This window comes from Notamacropus eugenii, chromosome 6 (genome assembly GCF_028372415.1).
Source record: "Notamacropus eugenii isolate mMacEug1 chromosome 6, mMacEug1.pri_v2, whole genome shotgun sequence".
Lineage (NCBI taxonomy): Eukaryota > Metazoa > Chordata > Mammalia > Diprotodontia > Macropodidae > Notamacropus > Notamacropus eugenii.
Window position 1 is genome coordinate 207,703,786 of NC_092877.1, and position 27,199 is coordinate 207,730,984.

The 27,199-nt window shown below is 39.0% G+C and overlaps 1 protein-coding gene and 1 long non-coding RNA gene across 3 annotated transcripts in view; one reads left to right on the forward strand and one right to left on the reverse strand.

Annotated features, from left to right (window-relative positions):
- The window catches only part of ADPRHL1 (ADP-ribosylhydrolase like 1), a 53,621-nt gene extending 51,332 nt beyond the window's left edge, over positions 1–2,289 (forward strand). The window contains 1 exon segment of the mRNA XM_072621899.1: positions 1,373–2,289. Within this exon segment, the coding sequence (XP_072478000.1) occupies positions 1,373–1,530 (158 nt within the window). The 3' untranslated portion in view covers positions 1,531–2,289.
- On the reverse strand, positions 2,037–25,362 carry LOC140512638 (uncharacterized). 2 transcript variants are annotated; one of them, XR_011969861.1, is made up of 4 exons: positions 19,693–25,362; positions 19,070–19,262; positions 4,508–13,438; positions 2,037–2,492 (listed from the first exon to the last, which is right to left on the reverse strand). It is a non-coding gene; the product is annotated as an uncharacterized lncRNA (long non-coding RNA). The 2 variants fall into 2 exon arrangements; XR_011969860.1 differs by having other exon boundaries at positions 4,508–19,262.
- Between the last annotated feature and the right edge of the window lie 1,837 nt (positions 25,363–27,199).

Consider the following 27,199-nt stretch of genomic DNA (forward strand, 5'->3'; position numbering starts at 1 on the left):
AGGGCAGGGGGACAATGTGATCAGGAAAAAATTAATCATGGGAATTATCTCATAAGAAAATTGAAAAAGAAGGTGAGGTGGTGAGAGATTTTGAGATTGGAGGGTATTTTTATAGGAATAGAAAAAGTGGATAATCTCAGTAAGTATATCTCCCTAGTTATTCAAGAGAGAAATTTAGATGAAGAACAGAGGGAGCCTTCAGTGGTTCACGTAGAGGATGATCAGAAGGAGGTGTTGACTAGTCAAAAGAGATGAAAAGAGAAAAGAGATATGGAAGTAAGAGGCTAAATTTGGCACATTCCCAAATATGGCAAAAATTGCCAGATGGAATCCAAAGGAGCTTGGAAAGCCTGAAAGAAGAGCTTATTCTTAAGAAGGAAACACAATACAATCACTGATTTGACTCAGTCTGATCCCACACCTCTAATATTACTCTTAGGGCAAATGTGTTGGTGCACCATCACACAGCTGCTGTAATAGGACCCACTCACTCACAGTGATTCCTTTAACAAGACACTCCACATTTAAAGATCAAACTATAAACAAAATTTTCCCTGGAAGAAGAAATGCACTGCTTTCAAGATACATTAAATCATCAAAGATTGCTGGCAGATCCTATATAAGGAGGAGGTATTGATGAGGCGAGGGCACCTGAAGGTGAATAGGATAGGGCTACAAAAAGGATGGCTAACCATTGTTTATTTCTCAATCCTGGCAAAGGACTGCCCTGGGATGTTAATTTTATTTGATATTCTACCAAGCCAAGGGGACTCCATACCAAGAGTTTCAAGTTGGGAGATCCTTCCCACTGCTAAGTAAGTCTTTCCTGATACCCCCAGTGGTTAATTTGTTGTTCAGACATTCTGTTGTGTCCAACTCTTCTTTAGCCCATGGATCATACTCTCCATGGGGTTTTCTTGGCAAAGATACTGGAGTGGTTTGCCATATCCCGCTTCAATGGATAAAGGCAAACAGAGGTTAAGTGACTTGCTCAGGGCCACACAGCTAGTAAGTGTCTGAGGTTGGATTTGAACTCAGGTCTTCCTGATTCAAGGCCCAAAGCTCTATCCACTGAGTCACCTAGCTGCCCTGCAGTAGGTACCACCTCCCCTCAAAATTTGTATTTATTGTATTTATACCTGTCTGCACACATTAAGGGCAGAGACTCTCTCATTTTAGTCTATACATTCTCTCCATTGAGTATGATAACTGACAAATAATAAGTGCTTAATAAATGTTTATTGAGTAATTGATGAACAGATCTGTTTCCTTATCTGTAAAAAATGAAGGGCAGATAGGAACCAATAAACTCTAATTTCCCATCTAGCTTTGGATTCTCTAAGGCTAAGCACTCCCTTGTTTTGTCTTTCAGGTGAGAGCGCAGCTACTGGGTCTATTGCTGGATGTATATACGGCTTGCTCTACGGCCTGAACAATATTCCCAAAGGCTTGTACCAGGACCTGGAACACAAAGAAAAGCTTGAGAATTTGGGCGAAGCACTTTACCGCATATCCACAGAAGAAAAGTAAAGCCGTTTCTGCCACTTCCCCTTTCTGTAGAGACTTTCCAAGTCCTATGGGTAACCCCTTAGTTTTCACAGTGCAGGCTTTTTACTTATGTAATAATACATGTGTGTAGTTTTCAGCTAGCAAAGAGGTTCACGCATAATTGGCCACAGGCAAGCACAACCCCACAGCCCAATTTCAAGGATTTTCTGACATCCTAATTGCTGTGTGAAATACATTTTTGTCCTGTGAGAATATTCTTCTTTTAAATTAGCTGATCCAAACCCATTTTATTGCGGCAATTATATATAATTTGCCCCACCCAAACCTCCAAAGAAACCAGTCATCTCCTGGACAACTGTGTATTTTATTTGTACTGCAAAACTAATGCTCTCCGCTCTGTTATTTTGACAAAGCTAACGTCAATGGCTATCCTCAGAAATGTCTCCTGTAGATCGTAAATTTCTTCCATCACCACCATTGGCTTTGCCCATTTAGACTTGTATTTTTATGTATTGCACACAAGCAAATTGAATTCTCTCCAAAGATTTATTGATAAAACATTGATACCTTCGTGGTGTGAGGATGCTTTTGTATTATTGCTGGAGATGTTTCTATGACAAAAATTCATAATTTTGTGCACTCAGGATGCAGCCAAATGACACTGTGTTTAACATTTCCAGCCTGTGTTTTTAATCACACTAGATCTTCTAGAACAAACTCTTTTTAAAGCAACTTTCTAAGCAAGCTAAGAAATAAATGGCTTTCGTGCTACTCAAAACATCATTCTCCTTTTCCTTGGTCTGGGCTTGTCACATGTGATGAGGTCAGCATGAGAATCTGCAGTCTAGGTCTTCTGCAGCTTTCCCCATTCAGGCTCACTGATCCGAAAGTGATGTCTTCCCCGTGACTGAGATTTCTCTTTCTGAGAGTCCCAAAAAAGAAAGCAGTTGCTCCCTCATTAAAAATAACTGCACTCTGGACAACTTAAAAGGAAACAAAGTAGCATCTGGTGTGAATAAAACAAGTAAAAGACAGTTTCATGTTTAACGCTACATTCGCTTTGGCTAGTTTCCCCTTTGCAGCTTGGCTAGATACTTTCTTGCTCCTTTTTATGTACTCTGTGTATGCGTCTGAAAGGTCTTGCCCCACAGAATATGGTCCACAGGACATTCCATGGAATGGAAAACTAAAGCTGTGATGTGTGTATATAGCTCAGGCTGCTAGCTCCTCTCCTGCTAATTTATGGCAGGAGCAGAACGTGCTGGTTCATCCATTCATTGAGCACCCAAGGTACTCTTGGCATGATTCCTACTTCCAAATGTCTTCCAATCTAATACCACAAGGCCATCATACATAGATGCTAGATATACAATTGTATATACAATTGTTTTCTTGGGAGAAGAAGTGTCCTTTACTCATCAGTTTTCCCTCTGGGCTTTATTTTATGTCAGTAAACTAATGAAAAGAGGTGCTCATTAATTATGATGGAGGGGTTCAAAATCAAGTGTGGAAACATGGGAATCAAAAGCTGCAGCTATGTAAGGATGTTCTGATGTTTGAGTTCAATCAATCAGTTGCATTTTAAATCAGTTCTTTTTAGCCTATTTTGCATTATGAACCCTTTTCACAGCCTGATGAAACCTTTGGGCCTCTTTTCAGAATGTTTTTAAATGCACAAATTATATAGGATTACAAAAGAAAACCACCTTGAAATGCAGTTATAAAAATATATTTAAAACAACTTTATAGATCCCAGGTTATGAATAATTACTTGAGATAATTCAAACATGCTACTTTTTCTTTATCCCCCAAGTTTCTTGCTTCATTATACATGAGAAACCACAGTTTTTGAAGTGACTTTCAAGTGGGAAGCCAAAAATGGCTTGAGGTATGCCTAGTGGGAATAGGAATTTGGGGGTTGTGAGCATTTTCCTTTTTCAGGGAAAAAGATGCTATCTGCTGAAGTCTTCCAACCATTGAACCCATGGGATTTCACATTTTATGTTTTTAAATAATTGGAGATAATGTTCCCAAATATTGGCTTGACTTTACAGTCCAGAGAACTCAGGAGAAAAAGTTTTAACATTATAGGTAATGACAAAAGAGAAATTAGGATTAACATAAGTAGTTTGAGTCAAAACTTAGTCAAAAAAATCCCTTTTACCAGAAGTGTAACTAAATTGAGTTAAAAAGAAACGCCTGAGTAGCAGCATAGTATACTGAATGGAGAGCTGGCCTCAGAGTTAAGAAGACCTCAGTTCTGACACATATTGGCTCTGTGACCCTGGACAGGTCTCTTAACCTCTAAGTGTCTGAAGCAGCTCTCTAAGATTAAAAGACCTAGATATGTTGCCTATCAGCATCCATGGAAAAGCTTCTATCTTGGGAGTTCCACACATTCATGAAATCATATATTCTGACTATAAACTTTGGAGAGGGTGCCAATCTGCACTGGTAAAGGAAGCTCCTGACTGGCAGTTCCTTATTCTATGAAATCTCATGTCTGAGCCAAGAAGAGAGAGAGACAGAGACAGAGAGACAGAGAAAGACAGAGAGAGAGAGAGAAAGAGAGAAGAGAGAGAGAGAGAGAGAGAGAGAGAGAGAGAGAGAGAGAGAGAGAGAGAGAGAGAGATTTATAGAGTATATTTTTGCTCAGGATTTGAAAATGATATATTTGATTGTCTGGTGTTAAATAGAGTTTTTCTTCATGAAATTATGTGATGCAAAGATAGGCCTTAAGCAAATGGTGATCAGCTGAATTAAAATTACCTTTAGCAATTGGCTTTCAATTTTAGGAAACTGCTCCTGCTGAAATTTTCGAATCTTGAACTTAATAGTTCATGTGAACCAGAAAATGTCACTAATTATAAAATGAACATGAACAACGCTTCTTCTGTTTCATGATCCTATAACAATATGAGTACAGCAGGGCAGTGGGAGGAGCACTGCATTAGGAGTTGAGGGACCAAGGGACTCAAATCTCAGTTCTTCTACTCACTGCTATCATGATGTTGGACAGACTGCTTCCCTTCTTTTGACATCCATGTTCTCTATAAAATGATGGGGTTGAAGGAGACCAGTGGTTCTCAAACTTTTTGGTCTCAGGACCCCTTTATACTCTGAAAAAAAAAGACCTTTTTCATATGTGAGTTACATCTACCAATATTTATCCTATTTGAAATTAACACTGCTTAGTATTATTATGAAAATAGTTTTGTCTTCACAGATCCTCTGCAAGGAGTCCTCAGGCCACCCTCTGAGACCCTTCTAAGGGTCCTTCCATCTACCCACCCTATGAAATACAGAATTAGAACAAATGGCATAAAGGGTAAATGGGCGTTTGAAAAAGGAAGACCAACTTCACTATAATGTTCTAGACTGTTAGGAGTTTATACAGAGCATCATCACCATCTTAATATGCGGTATTTTTGAAGTACCTAATATGTACCAGTTACTGTGCTAAGTACTTTACAAATATTATCTTGTTTGATTTTCACAACAACCCTGTGAGGGAGTTGCCATTATTACCTTCATTTTACAGTTGAGGAAATTGTGGCAGACAGAAGTGAGGTGACTTGTCTGAGGTCACATAAGTGTCTGAGGCAAGATTTGAACTCGGGTCTTCCTGACTCCAGGCTCAGTGCTCTATTTACTGCACCACCTAGCTAGCTTTCTCAAGAGCATTCTTTTAACACAAAACTCTTGTTTTTTCTTTAGTATGCTATTTTCTCTAGCTATTTACCCCCCAAAAGATAATTCCACCAATGATATAGGAAGGCTCTCCATCAAGAATGTCAAAGTGCTAAAGGTAGTTATGAATGAACTTACCACACCTGAATACCTTATGTGGCTGTGGTTCCTTACAGTTGAGACATAAGAGAAATTCAGGGACAGATCTAAGATTATATGGTTTTTATTGCAAAGACAAAGGTGCAACTTGAGATACCTGGCCTCTCCTCCCACATCTTAAAACAAGAAATGTTGCATTCAGAGTTTAATTTCATACTGGAATAGAAAATGAGGATATGAAGCTGGATGTTAGGGTAGATTGAGAAACCTCGAACGTTGACAATTGACAAGGTGGACATAGATAGGAGGAGCTTTTCCCCCTGCCATGCTCCTAAAATGAGAGGATTAAGGTTCTAGACACAGTGTCACTCATGCAAAAAAGTTACCTCCAGTTCTCCTGGGCCAATGGTTCCATGCTATGATAGTCCATCTCCTGCATTTCTCCATGCAAATATTCCCTTGGAGGCAAAATTTTGAAGTCACTGCTATAACGTTTATATTGTGTCAGTATTTTTATAGTATTATTCTTGTATTCTGATATTCTTTGGAGAATTTGGACACCAGATTGCAAATTTGTTAATTTCCCTATTTAAATTATGGACAACTTTTTTGAAATACTTTTCATTCAATTCAAACCAGCAAATAGTTATTAAGCACCTTCTGTGTATAAAACGTTGCATTATATACTGGGGGAAATGCAGTTTAGATAAGACCTGGTTCCTGCTCCTTATAGAGATTTATAGTTCAGGAGAGTGATAAGCCATGTGCACATAATTATAGTACATACTAATACATGATAAAATGCATTAGAGGGATGTAAAACAACATGTTATGTGAGACTAGTGAGAGAAAAGATAATTACTGTTTAGTGAAAGATAAAAGAAGTCTTTACTGGAAAGGGTAGCATTTGAAAGAGTCTTTAAAGGATGGATAAGAATTTAACAGGTGAAAAGAATACAAGAGAAAGTCCAGGTTTTCATATGTACAACATCCCTATGAAGTATTTAAGGTTAAAATTATCATCCCTGAGATGAAGTAGCTAGATTTAGTGGATAGCGGGCTGTTGACCTTGGAGTAAGGGAGATTAGAGTTTAACCCCTACTTCAGATACATGTTTAACTAGATGACCATTGAGAAGTCACTTGACCTCACAGAGGCATAGGTAGATTACAAATCATTAATTAGTTGCCCATCTGCATCTGTGGAGAGAATTCCCACACTGGAAGACTCCTACACACATGAATTAACAGGTCTGGACCACCCTTCCCTCCTTCCAAAATATATATGTATATCTTTACAGATATATACACACATATGTGTGTATGTATGTATATGTATATATGTGCCTATATACATATATGCACACACACAAAAAGAGACACACACATATATATGTATACATACATATATATATGTATATCACCTCTGCTTCACAAATGAAAAAACTGAGATCTAGGAAAGTTTGAAGCAGAGTTAAAGTCTCAACTATGATGCATCGTGGATGATTGGTCTTGGATGAATCGGTATATTCTTGTGCCTTTGTTATCTCATCTATAAAATGGGATCATTTTATAAGATCATATAAAGAAAAAGCTGACACTAGAACTCAGGTCTATTGGCCAGGGGTCTGGCCCTAATCTTTTCGGATGTAGATTCGTCATTTATTTTTCACTGTAGCACAGAAATACTCCCTGCTAGTTGCTCCTTGAGGATAGTTAAGTGGTGCAATGGATAGAGTACCGGACCTGGAATCAGGAAGACCTGAGTTAAAACCTGGCCCCAGATACTTACTAGCTGTGTGACCCTGGGTATATCATTTAAACCCCCTGTTTGCCTCAGTTTCTTCATCTGTAAGATGAACTGGAGAAGGAAATGGCAAACTACTCCAGTATCTTTGCCAAAAAAACAAAACCCAAATGGGGTCACAAAAGAATCGGAAGAAGGGAGGGGAAAAAATGCTTTTGTTTTAAAATAAAACAACAAAGGTGAAGAGAATGGAAAATTACAAAATTAAACCTAAATTTCATTTTTGAAAAATGCAAAAATTAAAACCCATTCTGTATGTCTAGTAAAGTTAGAAAAGACACAGTGCTGTCTATACAATAGATTTTCAGTCTAGTATATTGCTAAATAAATGGAAACATTTTACATAGTAGAAGAATTGTAAATATTCTCTCTAATTTACAAACATTGGGAGGCAGCTAGGTAGCGCAGAGGATAGAGCAGCATTGCAGGAGTCAGGAGGACCTGAGTTCAAATCTCACCTCAGACACTTGACACTCACTAACTGTGTGACCTTGGGCAAGTCACTTAAACCCCAATTGCCTCATCCTGGGTTATCTCGTCATCCTGATGAATATCTGGTCACTGGATTCAGATGGCTCTGGAGGAGAAGTGAGGTTGGTAACCTGCACAGCCCTCCCTCACTCAAAACAAAGTCAAGTGCAAGTTGTGTCATCATTTCTCTGATGGCATGGTCTTCTTTGGCAATGAAGCATGAACACGCACAAACATTGATTGCAACTGAGAACTAGAGAAATAAATTAAACACTTATACCCAGCATGTAACAGAAAAATTAATGAATATGGGAAATATGACCATAAAATTTAGAAAAAATTTTAATTAGCTGTATTCATGAGGGCCTAATAGCAGAGCTCTTCCAACAGGTGATGTAGGCAAGGCAAAGCAATAAGCACTTTTTAAGTGATTGCTGTGTGCCATGAACTGTGTCTAGCATTAGAGACACAAATATAAGAAATTAGAAAGACAGGAAGTTACACTTCACCGGAGAAAGACAATACTTAAAAAGAAATAGGAAAAGGGCCTATCTCCAAAATGGAGGACCCAGTGGGAGAAGGTGGTAAGTACGACAGAGGAATATCGCAGGTGAGAAGGCCCCAGACACTGACAGGAAACTCAGATTGAGAAAATAATGAAATCATGGTGGCAAAGTCTTTAGAGTCAGAACCACAGCTGTTACCATTCCCCATTACTGATGCTACCTCTCATCTTCATCCTTCCAGTTATTTAGACTTGATGAAAGTAGAAAAGAGGCAATCGTGAGATTGAGTGGGCCTCTTGGGGCCGCCTCATGGAGCATGGTCAAAAGCATCCTTTAGGAATGCTATTGAACAATCGGTCAAAGGCATTGACTATTCATGATGATGGAGGACCTTTGAGATTTCTGCCCATATCATTCATCTGTTCTGCCTTCTTATCAAAACTGTGCTTCTGTTTTTGCTTTGTTGTTTTAGAAAGATGACTAGAACACAAAACTGCCAGGAGATAGAAACTATTATTTTTACTTCTGCTATTGTGTAGAGAGAAGTTTATCCACTAGAAAGAGAGCCATAACTATAGGGTGATGGAACCAGGACTTTTTCTCAAGGTAGTAAAATTTAGAGGACATTGAAGGTCTTAAGGCAACCTAGAAACACTTGATCTTAGCACCATGTTATTTTTTAAATAATATTTTATTTTCCCCCAATTACATGTAAACACAATTTTTAATATTTTTTTTTAATTTTGAGTTTTGAATTCTATCTCCCCCCCCCTCCCTACTCTCCTACCTTCCTGAGATGGCAAGCAATCTGATATAGGTTGTATGTGTTAGCAACCAGTTATTAAGAATAATTAATTAAAATAAGAAGCTACTAAACAGCATTTTTTCTCCCCCAGTGGAAATTCTACCCCAGTTGATCTCAGCTCTGCTTGTGTTCACGAATTGAGGTGATGTCCTTGCGTTTCTCCTCTGCCCACCCCTCAGCACACACACCCTTTAGATGCTCCATTGACTTTGTTTTAAAAAGCAAACTTGATTATGTATTTTGTGATCTGAGTGCAAAAATTGCTAGTCAATATCTCTGACTGGAAATATCTTTCTGCCTTAATTTCTCCATTGGTCAAAATGGAAGCTTAAAACCACCTCTTTCAGAGAGGCAGTGAAGTGACTCACAAAGGCTAGAAAAACACTGTTTCCAGCCATGGCCATGAAAGCAAAGCCTTCTGCATGTTCTAAAAATGTTGAGTGAGTGGTGTTAAAGCTTGCAAAGTCATCTTCCTGAAATAATCTAGGTACTCTTGAGATGACTTCTGCTTTTATCTATAAAGGAAGGATCGCGTCTCTAGCACTAATATAGGAAAAGAGCTTAGGGAGCCTCTGAACACACAATGTTCACTATAAAAATCAGGCTTCTGAGGCTCACTTTTCAAAGTAAACACACAGGGCTTTAATCAGTTCATGCGTCATTCTAAACTGCATGTCCTATCTGGAAGCCACAGGCCATCCTTTTAATTAGCTTGAACGTCATTTGTACTGCTGCTGGTAAAGTATTTTTCGGAGAGCATGGTTACTGATTAGTTTTCAAAGAATCTAGATGAAATTACTGAGCATGACACAAATCCATTAGAAGAGAGCGGGTATTCATCTCTATACATATTTCCCTATCAGAATGATTTCTGCCATTCCAATTCTTTTCCATTTAGACTCTACAATCTGTACAGTTCGAGTTCTTAACCTTTTTATTGGCATGGATCAGTCTGGTAGTCTGGTAAACCCTCTGGATATCTTCTCAAAATAAAATTTGTAAATGCACAAAATAAAATATGCAGGGTTACCAAGGAAACCAATCGTCTTGAAAAAGTTATCCAAAATAATAAATTTTTTTAAGTTCATGAATCCCAGACTAAGAATCACTGGGTATAAAGCCTAGCTCACATTCATGAATGATCATCATCTCCATTTCTGGGCAGTATTTTAGACCAAAAGAAGTAGCACTGAACCAAGAAAGACCTAAGACACCTATCGGCAATGTAACCCTGAGCATGTCATGTAACCTCTTACCAGGCAACTCTCTAAGATGATAAATTACAAAAGGAGGGGTCCACCTGCATTGGTAGAGGGAGTTTCCTCATTCAAGAAGTCAACGAAATGACATCCATTCCCTGTTCCTATTTAACATACAAATCTTTATTTTTCTCATCTTTTAACCTAAGTGTGTTTTAAAATAATTTTTGCTGTTGTTCAGTCATTTTTACTCTTTGTGACTCCATTTGAGGTTTTCTTGGCAAGGATACTGGAGTAGTTTGTCATTTCCTTCTCCAGCTCATGTTACAGATGAGGAAACTGAGACAAAGAGGGTTAATTGACTGGTCTGTATGTCTGAGGCTAGGTTTGAACTATTGTCTTCTAATTGAAAAGACAGTCTATAACTACCACCTCCTAAAATACACATAAACATAACTAATGAAGATTACCTCTGTGTGGCAAGCAGTCCACATCTCCTGAGTTTCATTTAAAATCTCTGCCAATGAGACTTCCTGACAGCTGTGGTCTGCACACTAATGGACTCTCAGCAATCCTCTTAAAGACCACCATTTTCTGGGAAGTTTATATATTCAGTAACAGCTCTTTACTTAGGAGAATGTCTAATTGTTTAAAGTCTCATCCCCAGAGTTAATTTGGTTTTTAAAATTCTCAGAAATGGACCTTGGATTTGGCTGCATGTTTGGCTAACTTGTGAAGTCTGGTAGCTAAAAGGTGTCTTAAACATCTATGAAAGTTTGTGCACACCATGGACTCCTTGTCTGCCCCCGCCCTTTGTTTTTTCTTTTGAGAAGTCATGAGAGGTTCATCCAACCTTAAATATTTGCTTTTTGTGATTGTGATAAAGTAGAACATACACAGGCGCTGGAGGAAAAGACGTGGATTCAAAGTTTGCCTCTGATGCTTATTATACATATGACCTTGGGCAAGTCACTCAATTTCAAAATGAAATGGTTGAACTGGAGAGCTCCGTCCAGCTTTAGACATGATCCCATAATATTTCTGAGAGAGAGACAGAGATAGGAGGGGGATGGAGGGGAAAAAGAGGGGGGGAAGGGAGTAAGGGAAAGGAGAAGAGAGAGAAGTTCAAGTATTTTCCACTTGTCAAAGAATCATCCTGGTTTTTTCCTACCATGAAATTACCTCATCTTAAGTCTCCCTCTCCTCAGCAATAGCGCACCAGCATGGCAGTACAATATTAGCATATTACTGTATGCTAATAGTTATTAGCATACAGAGCATCCACAGTTAATTAAGCACCTATGTAACAGGCACAATAATACAAAGATAAGAAAAAAAATGACAGTTACAAGCTCACTGAGAAGATTAGGAAAGACATTCTTAGCCAGGTTTCCTCAGGACAAAAAAAAAAAATGTTCCTCTTTCTTTTTGAAAAAAAAAAAAATCAGTGTTTTCTATAGAATGAAAAGAGCCCTAGACTGGGTCCTAGTTCTGTCCCTGCCATCAACAAACTGTTTGACCTCAGATAACTTATTTAATGTTTCTCTTTACTTTAATTTCCTTATTTTTAAAATTATGAGACTGAACTAGATTATTTCTAGGTGTCCTTCCAACTTTAAAATTTCATAGATGTTGTGACAGTAGATAGTTTTACACCAGAACCTGGGACTCCTTAGCCGTTGGTTGATGTTAAGGAAATTATCTTGCTTTCTGCTTTCTAATTTTCCACATCTATAAAGAGAAGAAAAATCTATTAAAAGATACTTTTTTATGGTCCAGGTCTGTGATTTTATAGTGTAGGGAATTCTAGGTAAAAAGCTAGGCAGGAAGTGTGTGTCAGAGGTAAGACTTCATTAAGGACTGAAGCCATCTCAGGAAAGGTTTGATACAAGGTTAGTTGCTTATCATAGGGGGAGAAAATAAATTTTTCGTTTGCTTATTTGTTTTCTCCCCCTACGGTCTGGAACTAAGTGTGGAGTATTTTAACCCATCATCAAATGAGCCCATCAGCAAAATAATATTAATAATAATAAATAGAAGAAAACCATTGAGCTCAGTATCTTAGCCGAAGTCCAAGAAGTATATACATTTAGTGTCTCTCAGATGTTCCACTGGGACGATAAGACAGATTCTGCCTTATTCATAGATGGAGCAGAAGGTTACCTCCAAGAAATGGTCAAGATGAGATCCTCTGTCCAGAGACATCTCCTCTGTCTGCCACATCTGTTAGCCAATCATTCATTTGGTCCTTAAAGGCTTTTTGAAGATATTTCCTCGTAACTCCATTAAAATATGAATACCTCTGGCAAACAAAGCTCATCAAGTTTTGGGGCAATAGATGAGAACAAAGATCTTCATAAAAAGAAAAGGAGTGGAAAAGACAGTGAAGCAGACTTTCCTTTCCTTTTAATTTACCTAGAGTCAGTTTCACACCTGGGGCTTCCCACACACACATATCCTTTCCTCCCTGTTGAGATGATATTTCAGTATCCTCAAGACAATCTGATAAGCTAATTCCTAGAATATATTTGTTCCCATCACATCTAGATTTTAGTGATGGAGAGTGGTGACATTCTCTAGGATGATTCTTCTATTTCTGTACTCAACCTTACTGGTGACCCTAAAAGCAAGGATTCCAAGCTAGGGAGGGATGAAGATGTGAGAGGGCAGTGGTCCCATCTGCCCCACTACCTTCTCATAGGAATTCAGAGAGCTAAACTTTTGGTGGTGAAATTTGTATAAGAATCATCATATTTTGGATTTAATTGCTTTTTTAAGATTATTTTTAAAAAATGAATTTGTAAGTCTTATTTAGAAATTTAAAGTAAAATGACAGCCCACAGACAAAAAATAGGAAATCTCCCCAAAGGTCTATTACAGTTTATGATTCAGAGCAAAATGAGATCTCTACATTTTTCTTGTGGATAAAGAGACTCTAGCTTTGTGGGTTAGGTGGAAAGGTGAAAGGCAAAATACAACTAGCAGAATATGCAAATTACTTATCAATTGCTGGACAGGAGTGGACATACTTGCTGTAGTCCCTACCACCTGTGAAGGTGAGATTGATGGCTCTCTTGAAATCTAGAATTCTGAGCTACAGTAGGTCTAAAGCCCATCCAGTGTCCAGTACACATCCAGTAAGCCCAGCACCAATATGGCAAGTCCCCAGAAGCAAAGGCACCACCAGGTTGCCTAAGGAGGAAAGAATTAGCTCAGATCAAGGTCAGAAATGGAGCAAATCAAAGCTTCTGTGACAATGTCCAGTTCAATAGTGGTATAGTGACTGGCCACTACACTTCTGATCTAGGCAAGGCTGACCAGAGATAGCCTTTGGTGAGAGAGCCAGGTCCAGTCTGCAAAAAATAAAAAAATAAATACTTACCAAGTCATGGCATTTATCAAGATATTCTTGGAAGTTGCACATCAGCTTACAGATAATGAAAAATGTAGACAATGACATTTTAATGTATTATTTCAAAAAGTATATGTCAGTAGAAACCAATATAGTTGCTCTTCAGTGTAAAGAGTAACAGGAAAAAAGTGAATTCTTTTCCTGCTTTACAATTTCCCCCCAACAAAGGCCTTAAGAAAGTGATGGAAAAATGCTAATAACGCAGATTAAACTGAAAATGGTGTCCATACATTTTTTTCTGAGCTGATTGTTAAACATTTAGCAGCACATCTTCCCACTTGCAGCTCTAAACCTATGATCCTATAATCCCTTTCACTGCTTCTTCTCTGGAAAAGATATTTATAAATAGTTAGAAGGATAAAAGAGCGACAGAGACTGAGACCTTGGTATTCCACAAATTGTTTAAATCTCTCCTATGGGAAGTTAATTGAACAATAAAAATTGCCCACATTTATGCATTCCCTTAATGTTTATAAGACTATTCTCACAACTACACTGTGAGGTGGGTGGCACATATTTTTATTCCCATTATACTGATGAGAAAACTGAGTCTCAGAAAGATCAAATCAGAGCTGCAACTCTAAACCAGGTCTTCGTGACAGATATCCAAGAGGATATACGTAAGATTAAATAAATACTGAAGTGGCATCGTGCATCAATGCTAGTAATTCTCTGGTTATTCACGGACATTGGTATATTTTGACCAGAAAAAAGTTATGTGGTGCACATTTCTGTGGTCTCCTTATGTTTTCTAGTGCCCTGACCTTATCTGCCAGTCAAACACATTCTCACAACCTACTGTTTATTAAAGAAATATACAACTGGCAGAATATATAAATTATTTATCAATTGCTGGGCAGTAGAGGACATGCTTGTAGTTCCTACTACCTGTGAAGGTGAGATTGATGGATCTCTTGAACTCTAGAATTCTGAGTTATAGTAGGTCTAAAGAAATAAATTCCATTTCTGTTCTCTGGAGACCATAGAGAGCATGTCTGAAGCATGTGAGCGGCAGATTTTCCAAGTTCCTAAGAACAAGCTCAAGTTAGGTTTCAAATCTCTAGCCAGTCCTGAGTCAGCAGGTTAGTGATGTTAGAATGGGTTTTACAATATTGAGGAAAGGAAAGTAAGGAACTCTTCAGATTCCTGAGAATTAAGTCTTAGGGAAAGATAATATGAACTAAAACGATATATGGAGAAGTCTAAGTATCCTAAGACCAGTCTTTATTCCCTCTGGAATGGAAGATGATGACTAGTTTTTAAAAAAATAAATTTAATAGTTTATTTTTTCCCCAATTACATGTAAAAACTTTAATATTCTTTTTTCAAATTTTGAGTTCTAAATTCTCTCTGTCCCTCCCCTCTCACCCTCCTATGTGTTTTTTTGCAGGCTCATTAAGCTGGTAAGTGAACAAACATCTGGTGAACATCTATGATGTTGTGAGCACAGTATAGTATGACAGGCACAGCAATGAGGTAGAGGGCAAGACAGAAGAGTGAAAAAAATCAGGAGTTTGTAGAACTAGGTAGGATTGTTGTGCAGGTCAAAATAAAGGAAAAACTTCCTGAGGGTTAGAGTCATTAAACACATGGTCTATTGGAAGAGATGAAGCATTCCACCCCTTATATTGGTCCAGGGACTTTATCCTACCTTTCTGCAAATATATCATGCTGCTACTTTGCCGGTGAGATCACCTTGGCAAAGCTTCAGCTGCCCTGAGTGAGCATCATAGCTCTGGCCTCCTGTCCTATTACTGTCCCGTCCATCTTGATTAAAAAGCATTCTGACCTTCTCAGTGGGCAAAAAATGTTTTGTTAGAGAGGAAGGGCTGAGATAATATAATTCTGAAATAATTTCAAAATCATTTAAAATCATGAGACCCATGCACTGTTGAAATGTCACCAAATTAAATTCATCAAAACTACTAAGCACTTACCAGGAGAAATAGAGCTCAGAGCCAATGAACAATGTCACTTATTTACTCACTTTCATCCTGTTGGAGTGATGAACACTAAATTGTTTCTATGAGAGCAGTCTTATTTCAATTATAACTTTCTTTTTAAAAAATCTAAATATAATAGAAATCCATTATATCATAATCCAATGTTATATAAATTTAGATTTTTGTTGTTCAGTTGTGTCTGATTCTATTCAGAGTTTTCTTGGCAAAGATACTGGAGCGGTTTGCCATTTTCTTTTCCAGCTCATTTTACAGATGAGGAACTGAGGAAAATAGGGTTTAAGTGATTTGCCCAAGGTCACACAGTTAGTAAGTGTCTGAGGCCAGATTTGAATTGAGGATGATGAGTCTTCTTGACTCCAAGTCTAGCACTCTACCTGGCAACTATATGCAGAAAAATCCTTTTGGAGCATGCTCAGTCACCATTCCTGATGGTCATCCCAGAGCCCTACAACATCCCATGTGGTCATCTGGAACAGTGACTGAGCATGCTCCAAAAGGAGGAGGAGGAAGGGCATGGATCATCAATTTGTTCTGCAGATTGCTAGGCTGATTTTTTCAGTCATCTTAATGACTCAGCTTGAAAAGTTCTTACTTAAGATGACTGAAATAACTGGATCAACAAATTCATCCAGGCTCACAATTCACAAGGAGAGGGGGCATATGCCACTCAGCAGGCAAAATGACAAGTTGGGGGACTCCTAAGGGGATATGGAGTATGTTTTTTCACCTTATTCTATGCAACTCAAGGCAAGACTATTCTCAGTTTTTCCATTTGTAAAACAGAGTGCCTGCTCGTATTTTATTTTATATAATATATATTATATTTTTGCAAATATATAATCGTTTCTCCATCAGATGCACTGGGTTGGAAGTTGGAAAATATTGTCCCCATTGTACCCATAGACGACTGTGTGATCTTGACCAACTTTCTGGGTTTCCAGTTTCCTAATCTAGGAAATGAGTAGTTTGAACTAGAACTAACTTCTAGCCCTAAACTTCTATGATATAAGGCCTATGATTAGCCTGACATTCACTCATTTTATGATGGCTGATTCAGAAACCAACTCAACGATCTTAACAGCTGGACCTATTCATCATTTGGACAAGCTTAGAGTTAGGTTGCAGTTAATACAGGATGAACTAGAAAAAAAATGTCCTGTGGGGAATTAGATTTTCCAAGGGAAATTTTTTTTTTTTAAAAAGGTCAGGCAGTTGACAGTGATAACAATAACAATGTCACTATATAGCCCTGATTAACCCAAGCTCTGGCATGAAACTATCTACTGTCTTATCATACATGAAATTTTATGGTAATTTCAAAACTTACTAAGTGGTTCCAAGAGTAGGCAGGGTAGTTAATTAGTCCTTACAATCAAAATCTTCCCTAGAATTAGGAAGCAAGGTGATCACCCTAGAACCCAAATTTTCCCCTCTTCTCCCTTCTTCATCTAATAGGGTAGAAGGAGATGGATCTACCAGCTAACGGTTTTAAAAATAAAAAGCACAAGAGGTTTATATATACACATTTGATCAGATCATGTATCTCTCCTCCTCCCTTTTCTCTGTCTTTATCACCAAGGCAAAGCAGGAGGGACTTTTTCCACAGAGACTTTCACAGATATGTCTCAGGCTTTTTAACTTCTTTCCCAAAGTCAGCTTTGGATGACCACTCTAAACTGACTTCTGAAATTCAAAAATTGTGGGGGATTAAGGGAAAGGAGGAAGTAGAAGGTAATTTAACCCTTTTAATCTGAAGCACTTAGGTGGTACAAGAGATAGAGTGCTGGGCATGGAGTCAGAAAGACCTGAATTCAAAGTCTAGCCTCAGATAATGATTAGTTATGTAACTCTGGCCAAATCATTTAACCTCTTTGCCTCAGTTTCCTCAACTGTAAAATAGGGATAACAGCAGCCCTACCTTTCAGGTTTAGTAGATGCTATCAGTGAGTAGTGTCCAATTCTTTGTGACTTTATTTGAGTTTTCTTGGCAAAGATGTAGGAATAATTTGCCATTTCCCTCTCCAGCTCATCTTGCAGATGAGGAAAGTGAGTTAAGCAGGATTAAGTGTTTGCCCAGGATCAAATATCTATTAAGTGTCTGAGGCCAGATTTGAACTCATGTCATGTCAAGAACTGGAGTCAAGAAGACTCCAGGCCTGATGCTCTATCCACTGTACCACCTAGCTGCTCCTAATAGATGCTATGTACATGCTTTTTCCCTTCCTTTCCTCCCTCCAGAACCTTTTTATCACCCTATTAGGGGACTATTTAGCTCACGATTCTCCTGAAAGTGAGATTTATTTAAGTCAAAATAGGATCTTGTAGCAATCCATTCCAGGATTAGCATGTTACTCACTCTGTGATAGGACATCCAATATAAAATGAGTCTCATTTTGAGTTTCCTTTTAGGCCCCTATTAAAAGGGAGAATGCAATACCATTCTTGACTTAGCAGTGATCTGGGTGGCACAGGTGCCACAGTTTTGCAAAATACAGCCTATAACAAAGGGACCTATGTTACACCAAAGGCAGATGATCATAAAACATTATAGAATGTGTAAAATGAACTGGAGAAAGAAATGGCAATCCACTCCAGTATCTTGGCCAAGAAAATCCCAAATGGGATCACAAAGAGTCAGACATGACTGAAAAGTGACTGAACAATCTAACTTAGAGAAATCTTGGGAAATGGCACCCAATCCCAGTGTCCTAATCCTTTCAAAAGATTGTCATTTAGGAGAGTGATTAGATTTGTTTTCCCTCTTCTTCATTTCCATTTTCCTGATTCGAGGTCCAGCCTCTATTGCTGCATCACCTGGCTGCCCCTTCTAAGCTAGATGACCACAGTTAATATACCCTATATTCATCTAAAGTAAGAATCTGCTTTCTTTTCTAAGTCCTATCATCATGCCCATGTTGACTGTCCAGCCTGCAGTATTGTAGCCAAAGTACTGAATTCGCTGTGAGGGATGAGTCACACCATCATCGTCTGATGTAGCAATGACTTCACCAAGCTCAGTTTACAAGCTCTGAGGTCACGGAAGAGTAAGATGAAGGCTTCCCAGGCATGTGACCCACAGTCCATTCATTTCATCAGTACTGAGTACTGTGAAGTCATCTGCCCAGAATTCCTGGTGTTAGAAAGGTGATCTCTTTTGATTTGAACTGCTGCCCCTCTTGGCTTGATTCCTTAAGGTTTCTAGACCCCGGTACACTCACGCCATTGTTATTTCATGTCTCTTTTATGACTTTTGCAGTGAGTTAACCATTTTATTTAGTAACTGATTCATACCAGTTAAAAGAGTTCTCTAAAGCTGCACCTGCTGGAGATTTTTAAAGGGTTGGATTCTGTGGGATTGAGTAAACCTCTCTTGGGGACTAAACTCGCTGCTGGGGGAGTTGCATTGTATTTCCCAAGGAACCAAGAGAACACGAATATACTAGAATGAGTCACTGCGTACAATTTCAGTTCTCTGATTTAGAATTCATTCACTTCCCTGGGATAAGGGATTGTTCTCTGGGGCTGCTTGACTCACACTGGATGTCCAAAAAGATCAGTCAAAATAACAGGGAGACTCTATGATGTAATGGTATATATTGAAGCCTTACCTGGTAGGCCTCTAAACCAGCCATCATGTCAATTGGGTATCTAGTCCTAGGTGACACAGTGGATAGAATGTAGGGCCTGGAGTCAAGAAGACTCATCTCCCCAGGGTCAAATTTGGCCTCAAGACACTTATTTGCTGTGTGACCCTGGGCAAGTCACTTAACTTTGCCTCAGTTTCCTCATCTGTAAAATAAGCTGGAGAAGGAAATGGAAAATTACTCTAGTATCTTTGCCAAGAAAACCCCAGATGGGGTCATGAAGAGTCAGACATGACTGAAAGTGACTGAGCAACCGCAAAAATCTAATCCTGTTCTTATTCTCTAAGGCTTACTGAAAATTCCCAGGCAGCAAGCACTCCCATCCACTCAAAGGATTCACTGTCACTTACTCTGCCCCTTCCTATGCGCACACACACACACACACCCCCATACACACACACACACACACACACACACATACACACACATGTACACACATACATACACACACTCACACATACACACATACACACACTCATACATACACACACACACACACACACACACACACACACACACACACACACACACACCTTTTCCTCTCCCTTCTACCCCCAAATACTCACAAAAATGGCTCAGGTACTTACTTGTCACATTTCCTCTCCTCCTGTATCAGGGAATCTTGGAACTTCAAAAACAACAAAAAAAAGGTAGCTTTCTCTCACAAAAAGCTTGGAGATTCCTAGTTTAGGATAGAATTATATTGATTAGTTTTTTAAAATTTATCATATACATTAGATTTAGACTGACAACTTAATAACCCAAAAGTGATTATCACTTTCTAGTGCCAGAAATATCACAGTCACAGAATCACAAAATCATGGAATTTAAGTGTTGGAAGGGACCTCAGGTGCCATCTTGCCCAGTCCATACATAAAAGAAATCCTCATGTTAATATATGCAGGAGTGGTCACTCAGTAAGCCCTTAATGACCTTAGTGTCATGTTTGAATAGCAATTTTTATTTAATTTTATTTACATTGTCCAGAGTTTGGAACTTTTAATGTAAAGCTTTCAGGTAATTACCATTTTTCTTATAAATGTGTAGCACTTTTGATTTCTTTTAAAAAGCAATTTCACACTGATTTTCTGCATAAGCTTCACCACCTTATTTTGCTTGGATAGATATTATTATCCCAAATTAATAGAAGAAGAAATCAAGGCCCATAAAAGCTGCAAGGCTTGCTGAAAATCACAAGCTCTTGCCTCCTACCTCCAATGAGCTGCCAAGTTTTGATGGCAATTACTGCTAAAATATTTCTCCCTTTATCCGCTCTTCTCTAACCACTTTTTTTGCTCCTATTCTATTCCCTTTTTTCTATTATCACATCAATCCTCTTCCATTTCTGCTGCTGCTGCTCTAATAATAAGCCCCTATTTCCACTTGTCTATATTACTGTATTTGCCTCTTAATTAGCCTTTTCATATCCTTTGAGATTTTTTTCCTCTTCAGTTTATCCCTCACTCTGCTTCCAGATTAATCTTCTTAGGCACAGGGCTGATCATGTCACTCCTTTGCTCAAAATCCTTCAAAGGCTCCTGATTACCTGCTGAATAATGCCTTGACTCCTTAGAGAGACATTCAAAGTTCTCCACTAAACGGCACCCCAAATTTGTCCAACCTTATCTTATACTACTCTGCTCTAGATTGTTTGTTGATGTTGGACAAGTTGCAGATTTTCTGCCTCCCTCTGGTAAGGAGAATCATGTGAATCCCTGGGCTAGGTATGCCCCATCTTCCTGCCCCCTTCTCTGCCCAGTGAGGTCCTCCTCATTCTTCAAGACTAGTTCCAGTGTCACCTCCTCTATGAAGCCTTCCTATATTCCTGTATTTGTGCTTCCCTTATGGATTTATAAGGCCAAATTTGTAATATAGCTATTTGTGAATGCCTCATGTCCCCTACTTAAGAAAAAGAGAGAGGAAACAAAGACAGAGGGAGGGAAGGAAAGATGTACTTCTTACTTACTTTTGCATCTCTCTTAATGCCAAACTTGGTGCTGCATATACAGTGCACAGTTAATAAATGTTTGTTGGATTAAATGATAGTGACAAACCTTGACTATAATGATAATAGGTTATGTTTATAAATATACACATATATAGCATGGATAACATATACCTATATGTTTCTATGTGTATATATAAATATATGTGTATATACATATTACATACATAGACATGCATGTACAGATATGTGTGCATATGTATCTTTGTGTGTGTAGTTACGTGTGTGTGTGCATAACGTGTGTGCACATTATATATAACAAGTGTGTGATACATGTATATATAAAATAGCACTTTAAGGTTTACCAAATACTTTCCTCACAACAAACCTGTGAGGTAGAAAGAACAAATATTTTTCCTCATTTTACAGATGAAGAAGTTGAGGCCCATAGAAATGAAATGACTTTCCCAAAGCTATGAGCTAGTAGCAAGGTTGAGTTTCCAGCACCAGTCTTCTGACTTCAAAACCCAGGATTTACTGGAGCTCAGTGCCCCTTGTCTCCTGACTGGGAAATTCTGGGTTCATAAACAGATGGTGCTAATGTCCCACTGGGAGCCAGAAGGAGTTGGGCTTCAATTCTACCCCAAATGTACCAGCTTCATGACTTCAGGATAGAAGTCATTTAACTTCTATCCATCTCAGTTTCCTCATTTGTGAAGTGAGGAAGATGGTGCCTACAAGGAGTTACCTACAGCCTTTTTTTTTAGGTTCAAATGAGATGTGAGGTATACAAAGCATCTTAAGGCACTGCCTAATTGCCATCCATATGATTTTTACCAGGAACCCTGGCATTCTATCTCTAAAAACATTTCCTTTTCAAATGAGAGAAGTCTATAAAAATATAATACAATGTTTTCTTTTAAAATGTAGATTGGGAAAGTATAGATAAAACAGACTTATACAGAAATTTTTGGTTTTTTTTTTCAGTAATAAAAGTATCAAGGTTTGCATTGATAAGATGCCGATTGATCCAGTGGCACTGAAAAAGAAGATGAACAGATTCCCCTCTGATCCCGGGGTCTTTGCCATCCTTAGCAGTTTACTGCTCTATATCACAGAGCATGGTGATGGGTCTCCCCAGGTGCCCCCTAAGAAGGCCAAATGGGCAGAAAGCAAAGAAAACAAGAGAGATAGTAACCCAGAGCCCCAGGACTCTAACAGCTATAGGCGACCCACCAAGTTCCAGATTCTACAATCCAAGTTCATGAATCCAAATCGTGAGCCCTACATCAAAAAGACAAGGGAGGTAGGGAGACTGATATTTAAGGACAGACAAGGGACCAGCAGGAGCCTTGTGAACTCTACCATTAACAAGCTCCTAGAAAAAACCAAGGAAAAAACAGGAGAGGACAAAAAGTCATCCCCTGCTGAGAAATCGAGGTGGATTAACCCCACTGGGAAGAGCACAGTGAAAAACATTCTGAAGATGTTCCTAGCAGCAGAGGAGAAGGAAGCAAAAGAGAAGGAAGCGAGAGAGAACCCTCCAGTCCGGAAGCAGAGAGCACTCAATGGAGTTTTGCCAAAGATTATTGGCAAAAAGAACCCAGTCTTTTCCAAACTCAAGGAGAAGTTCGAACAAAGTGGTACACTTTGCTCAGAGGCCAGTGTGTTGCTTCTGCGTAAAGAAGACAGGAAGAAAAAGATTTTGCAAAGGAAAAAGATGCACAAGCCAGAAATCCGGGTACTACGCCTGGCCACACTGGCTAGCACCAACATAAGGACCCCACTGGTTCAATATTTGGCCTGCACAGCTGAACCCATGCCTGCTTTCAGCCTTGCCACTGTAATCAGCAGCCCTTTTAGCTGGATGTCACACAGCACTAAAATTAGTCGGTCTCATTCTCAGACTGCTCCCAGGAGAGAAGCAAGCAAATCTTCCAACCCCCAGCTTATTAAACCTGATGAGACTAAAATATCAGAAAACATGCCACTAGGCAGAGACAACAAAGGGCAGCGAGAAAACAAGCAATATTTGATGCCCAAGGTCATGACTAATCAAGGAGACCTGGTTGAGTCAAAAATAGTGGGCTACAGTGCTGGACCTGGTTTTCTTCCGATAACTCCTTTATGTGAAAACAAAGACCTTATATCTCCACACAGTCCATGCATGCAAGAGGTTGCTGGATTAGCTGGACCTGATAAGAGTTTAGCATCCAGGGGAGAGAATACAACAGATAACTTATGGGAAACCAGCCCACATGTCAATTTAGCTCATCCCAGTACCCCTAGACAGGATAAATCACATAGTAGCCTCCAGGGTGTAGGAGTGGGGAAACTTCCTGAAATTACCATGAGTATCTCTGCTTCAGAGGAGGAACCAGAAATAGTAACCCCAGACTCGGAAAGAGAGCCCCTATTTGCAACCCAAAAATGTTTCACAGAACATAAAGCATCAGAAAATATTCCATCATTTTACTCTCCGGCTGTTGAGGCTTCTCGAACTATCCAGTCTACAATTGACCCCCCACAAGTAACAATTCAACTGCCAATTGTTTACAAAATGCCACCCCTTCCTACCAATCAACAAAGTGTTTCCAGTTTTGAAGGCAATCGTCCACGTGTGCTTGAAGGAAGGGACAAACTCAGAGACAAGCAACAATTATCCCCTACTGAATACAAAAATGATGACCAAGACACAGTTACACCCAGCAGTCTAGTTAAAAATCCAACTCAGCTCTCTATTTCCTCCAAGCAAAATGACCCAAACATCCAAGAACTACAAGCAGAGTCAATGGGTACAGAATTGAGTGATGTATTTAATATCAACCATAAGCCCCCAGCTACCATTCTGAACCAGAAACTTCAAGAAAATGAAGCCAGAGAAGAGAATAAGTCTGTCTTTAAAAAATCTCTTATGCCTTCACGAAATGATTTCACGAATCATGAAAGCAATCTTGGGAGAAAGAGAGATACTTATCTTAACTCTGAGGAACATCAATTACTTGAATCAAACAAGAAGTCGGAGCTTAGAAATAGCACGTCAGTTGAGAGAAATAGTACATGCGACACTAGTATGCAACCAGTGCCATCCAGTGACTTGAAGAAGTCTGAAAACCATGCTCAGAAGGGCAGGGAAAGCTTGTGTAACCAGGAAGAATTTGAAGTGCCTTCATTAAAGAGCTCTACTCAGGCCCTCAACATAACTAAAGGAAATATTAATCATGCTGTTGGCAAGTACAAATGGAACTCAACCGACATGCTCCAACCTAGCAACGATGCCACCACAAAGAAGGCCGTAGGGAACTATAAGAAACAGGCAGTGCTGTCACTAGGTGATGCCCCGAACACAGAAAACAATATTACAGGAGAGATGAGTAACTACAAGGAAAAAGAAGCATCAACAAATTATTTTGTGGCACATGGAAATTATCTTGTAGAAGAGAATTGCTCTCATAAACCTGACAGGTACCAATTATTGGCATCAAATGAACCAGCAAAGCATAAAAATAGTACATCCACAGAAAGATGTCTCCTGAGTGACAACGGAGAGTACCAAATTTCAGCACCAAATAATACACATCATAAACTTGGCACACACCAATTATCTACTTCAAGTGAAACGTCAAAGGGCAAGACCAGTGCCTCAGTGGAAAGGAATACCTTGGGTGATATTGAAAAGAGCCACATGCCAACAATGAGTTATTCCAAGACACAGGAAAGCAGTGAAATAATGAAAGAACACATCTTGGGTGATTCTGAAAAGAAACAAATTACAACAGATTATACACAGGAAAACAGACCAAGAATAGAAAGGACTTTATTGAGTGATACTGAAAAGAAACAAATTCCAACATCCCATTATTCCATGATTCAAGAAAATAGTGCAAGAGAAAATACTTGCCATCATTTAGATAAGGAGCAGTTAGCTTCTAATGAATCCGCAAAGGGAAAAAGCAACACTGAATCAGCAAGACTTTCTATTGACACAATTCAAAATAATAAGCATGAAAATAGTCTGATTCAGAAAGGTGGTGCCTATGCAGACAAGTACCAGTCAGTATCTCCAAAGATCGCTGAGAAACCTTTAAGCAACACTTCTGTAGGACAAATGAAATCTATCTCGAAATTACAACCCAAGAATAAGAAAACAAAAGATGACTTGGAGAAGAATGTTAGTAATACTACTGATAAAAAAGATGCTTTCAACAGCAGTGAGAAATCGCAGAGGCCATCATCAAGTGATGCTAGGAAAAAAGAAAACACTCCCATGATTCAAAAGAAGAACAGTTTGAGTAACCCAAGGATATCCCAGGTGCCACCACCAGATGATTCTGGGCTGAAGGAAATCAAATCCACAAATCAAAAGGCTATCTTCAGCATTCCTGAAAAGCGTCAGATGCAATTGCTAAGTGATTTGGTAGGACCCGAAAACCTTTCTGGCAGAATGAAGGATGTCTGCCAAAACTCAGAGAAGGGCCAGTTACATTTGCCAAATGAGATGGCAAAGCATGACAATAGTCTGATTCGCAAAGATGGTGCCCAAGCAGAGGAGGACCATTCAATACCTCCAAAGATCACTGAGAAGCCATTAAGCAGCACTTCTACAGGACAAATGAAGTCTGTCTCGAAATTACCACCCAAGAACGAGAAAGCAAAAGATGACTTACAGCAGACTGAGAGCAATACTACAGATAAAAAAGATACTCTCAATAGCACTGAGAAACCCCAAAGCTCATCATCAAGCGATGTTAGGAAGAAAGAAAACACCACCTCAAAGTCAAAAGGCACCCAACAAATCACAAGGGTCAGTGTATCTTCCCCTGAACTTTTAGAGAAATCGAATGCTATTGCTGTTGAAGTCAAAGCACCATGCCTTGATTCTGGGAAGTCTCAATTCTCATCACCCAGTGACCCAGAGAGGTATGAAAACAATCCTGAAGAAGAGGAAGAAATCTGGGGCAGAAGAGATAAATTGAAAGAACCCAAGAAACAAGCTAGGTTGGCATCATTTGCCAAATACAAAGCCCAAAGTTTCAGTGACCAAGCATCCTTTGATTTATTATTTAAACCGATGATTGTTAGAGCAAATGACACAATGAAGCACCCTAAATAAGATAAATGAACATTTTACATATCATGGTATCAGCTCACCACTACTGTTTTATCAGATACTTTTCTTATCACGTCTAAACTATTACAAGATCTCATCCTGACTTCCACAATTGGGATTGTTTGATTTAGTGGAATATTTCTTCCCCATTCTGTTTTACATGAAATGTATGTTGAAAGGGTTGAAGCTTGCAAGAACTTAGTGAACAAAAGTGCTCTCTACACTGGAATGCTTTGTCAAGGGAGGCTGTGAAAAAAAAATCATTTTTCTGGAGAGTTTTTAAAGTACTTAGGCACTTAATAGGGACTTGATAAATGTTTGTTTTGCATTTAGGAACTATACTCCCCAGAGGTAGGGAAACATCCTGAAAGGTCATATTTCTATTCCTTCCAGCCATGGAAATATTCACAATCCAGAAAGCGGTGGGATTGTCTCCTTTCCTCCCTCCCTCTCTCTCTCTCCTTTCCTTCCTTCCTTCTTTCCTTCTTTTCTTCCTTCCTTTCTTCTCCCCATCCTTCCTTTTTTTTAAATCATGTTCATTATTAAGATGTTGAATTTTTATTTCTGTCTCTGCTGTTGTAAAGCATGGTAACCTCTTATTTTTATCTGTACCAGTAGCCATCATCACAAGACACTTGCCTTTTGAATGAGTTACAAAGAGTGAGTTTGTGTTTTTAAGGGCGTTTTCCTGCCTTTGCAAAACAAGTTGCAGGTACAGATCTCTCCAGAGCTACTTCAATAGCTCCACCTTTAGACTATGGAAGCAGCTGGTTGCCTTGCCAGGTACCCCAGAGAATATGGCCACTGGCAGGTAGCCAGATCTATCTGACACAAAGTACTGGGGCAAAGTGGTGTGCCAACCAAGAAGAGCTGAGAAAAAATAGAAACCAATGATGGGAATGCACATGTTTTCTTCTCCAAATTGTCCAACTTCAGCCACTCCCCTTTCCCACCCCTAAACCTGAACACACATGTCAGGAAAGAAAGATAGACAGCTTTAATTAGCTATACTGACTGTCCGGGTTCAGTTTGCACCAAA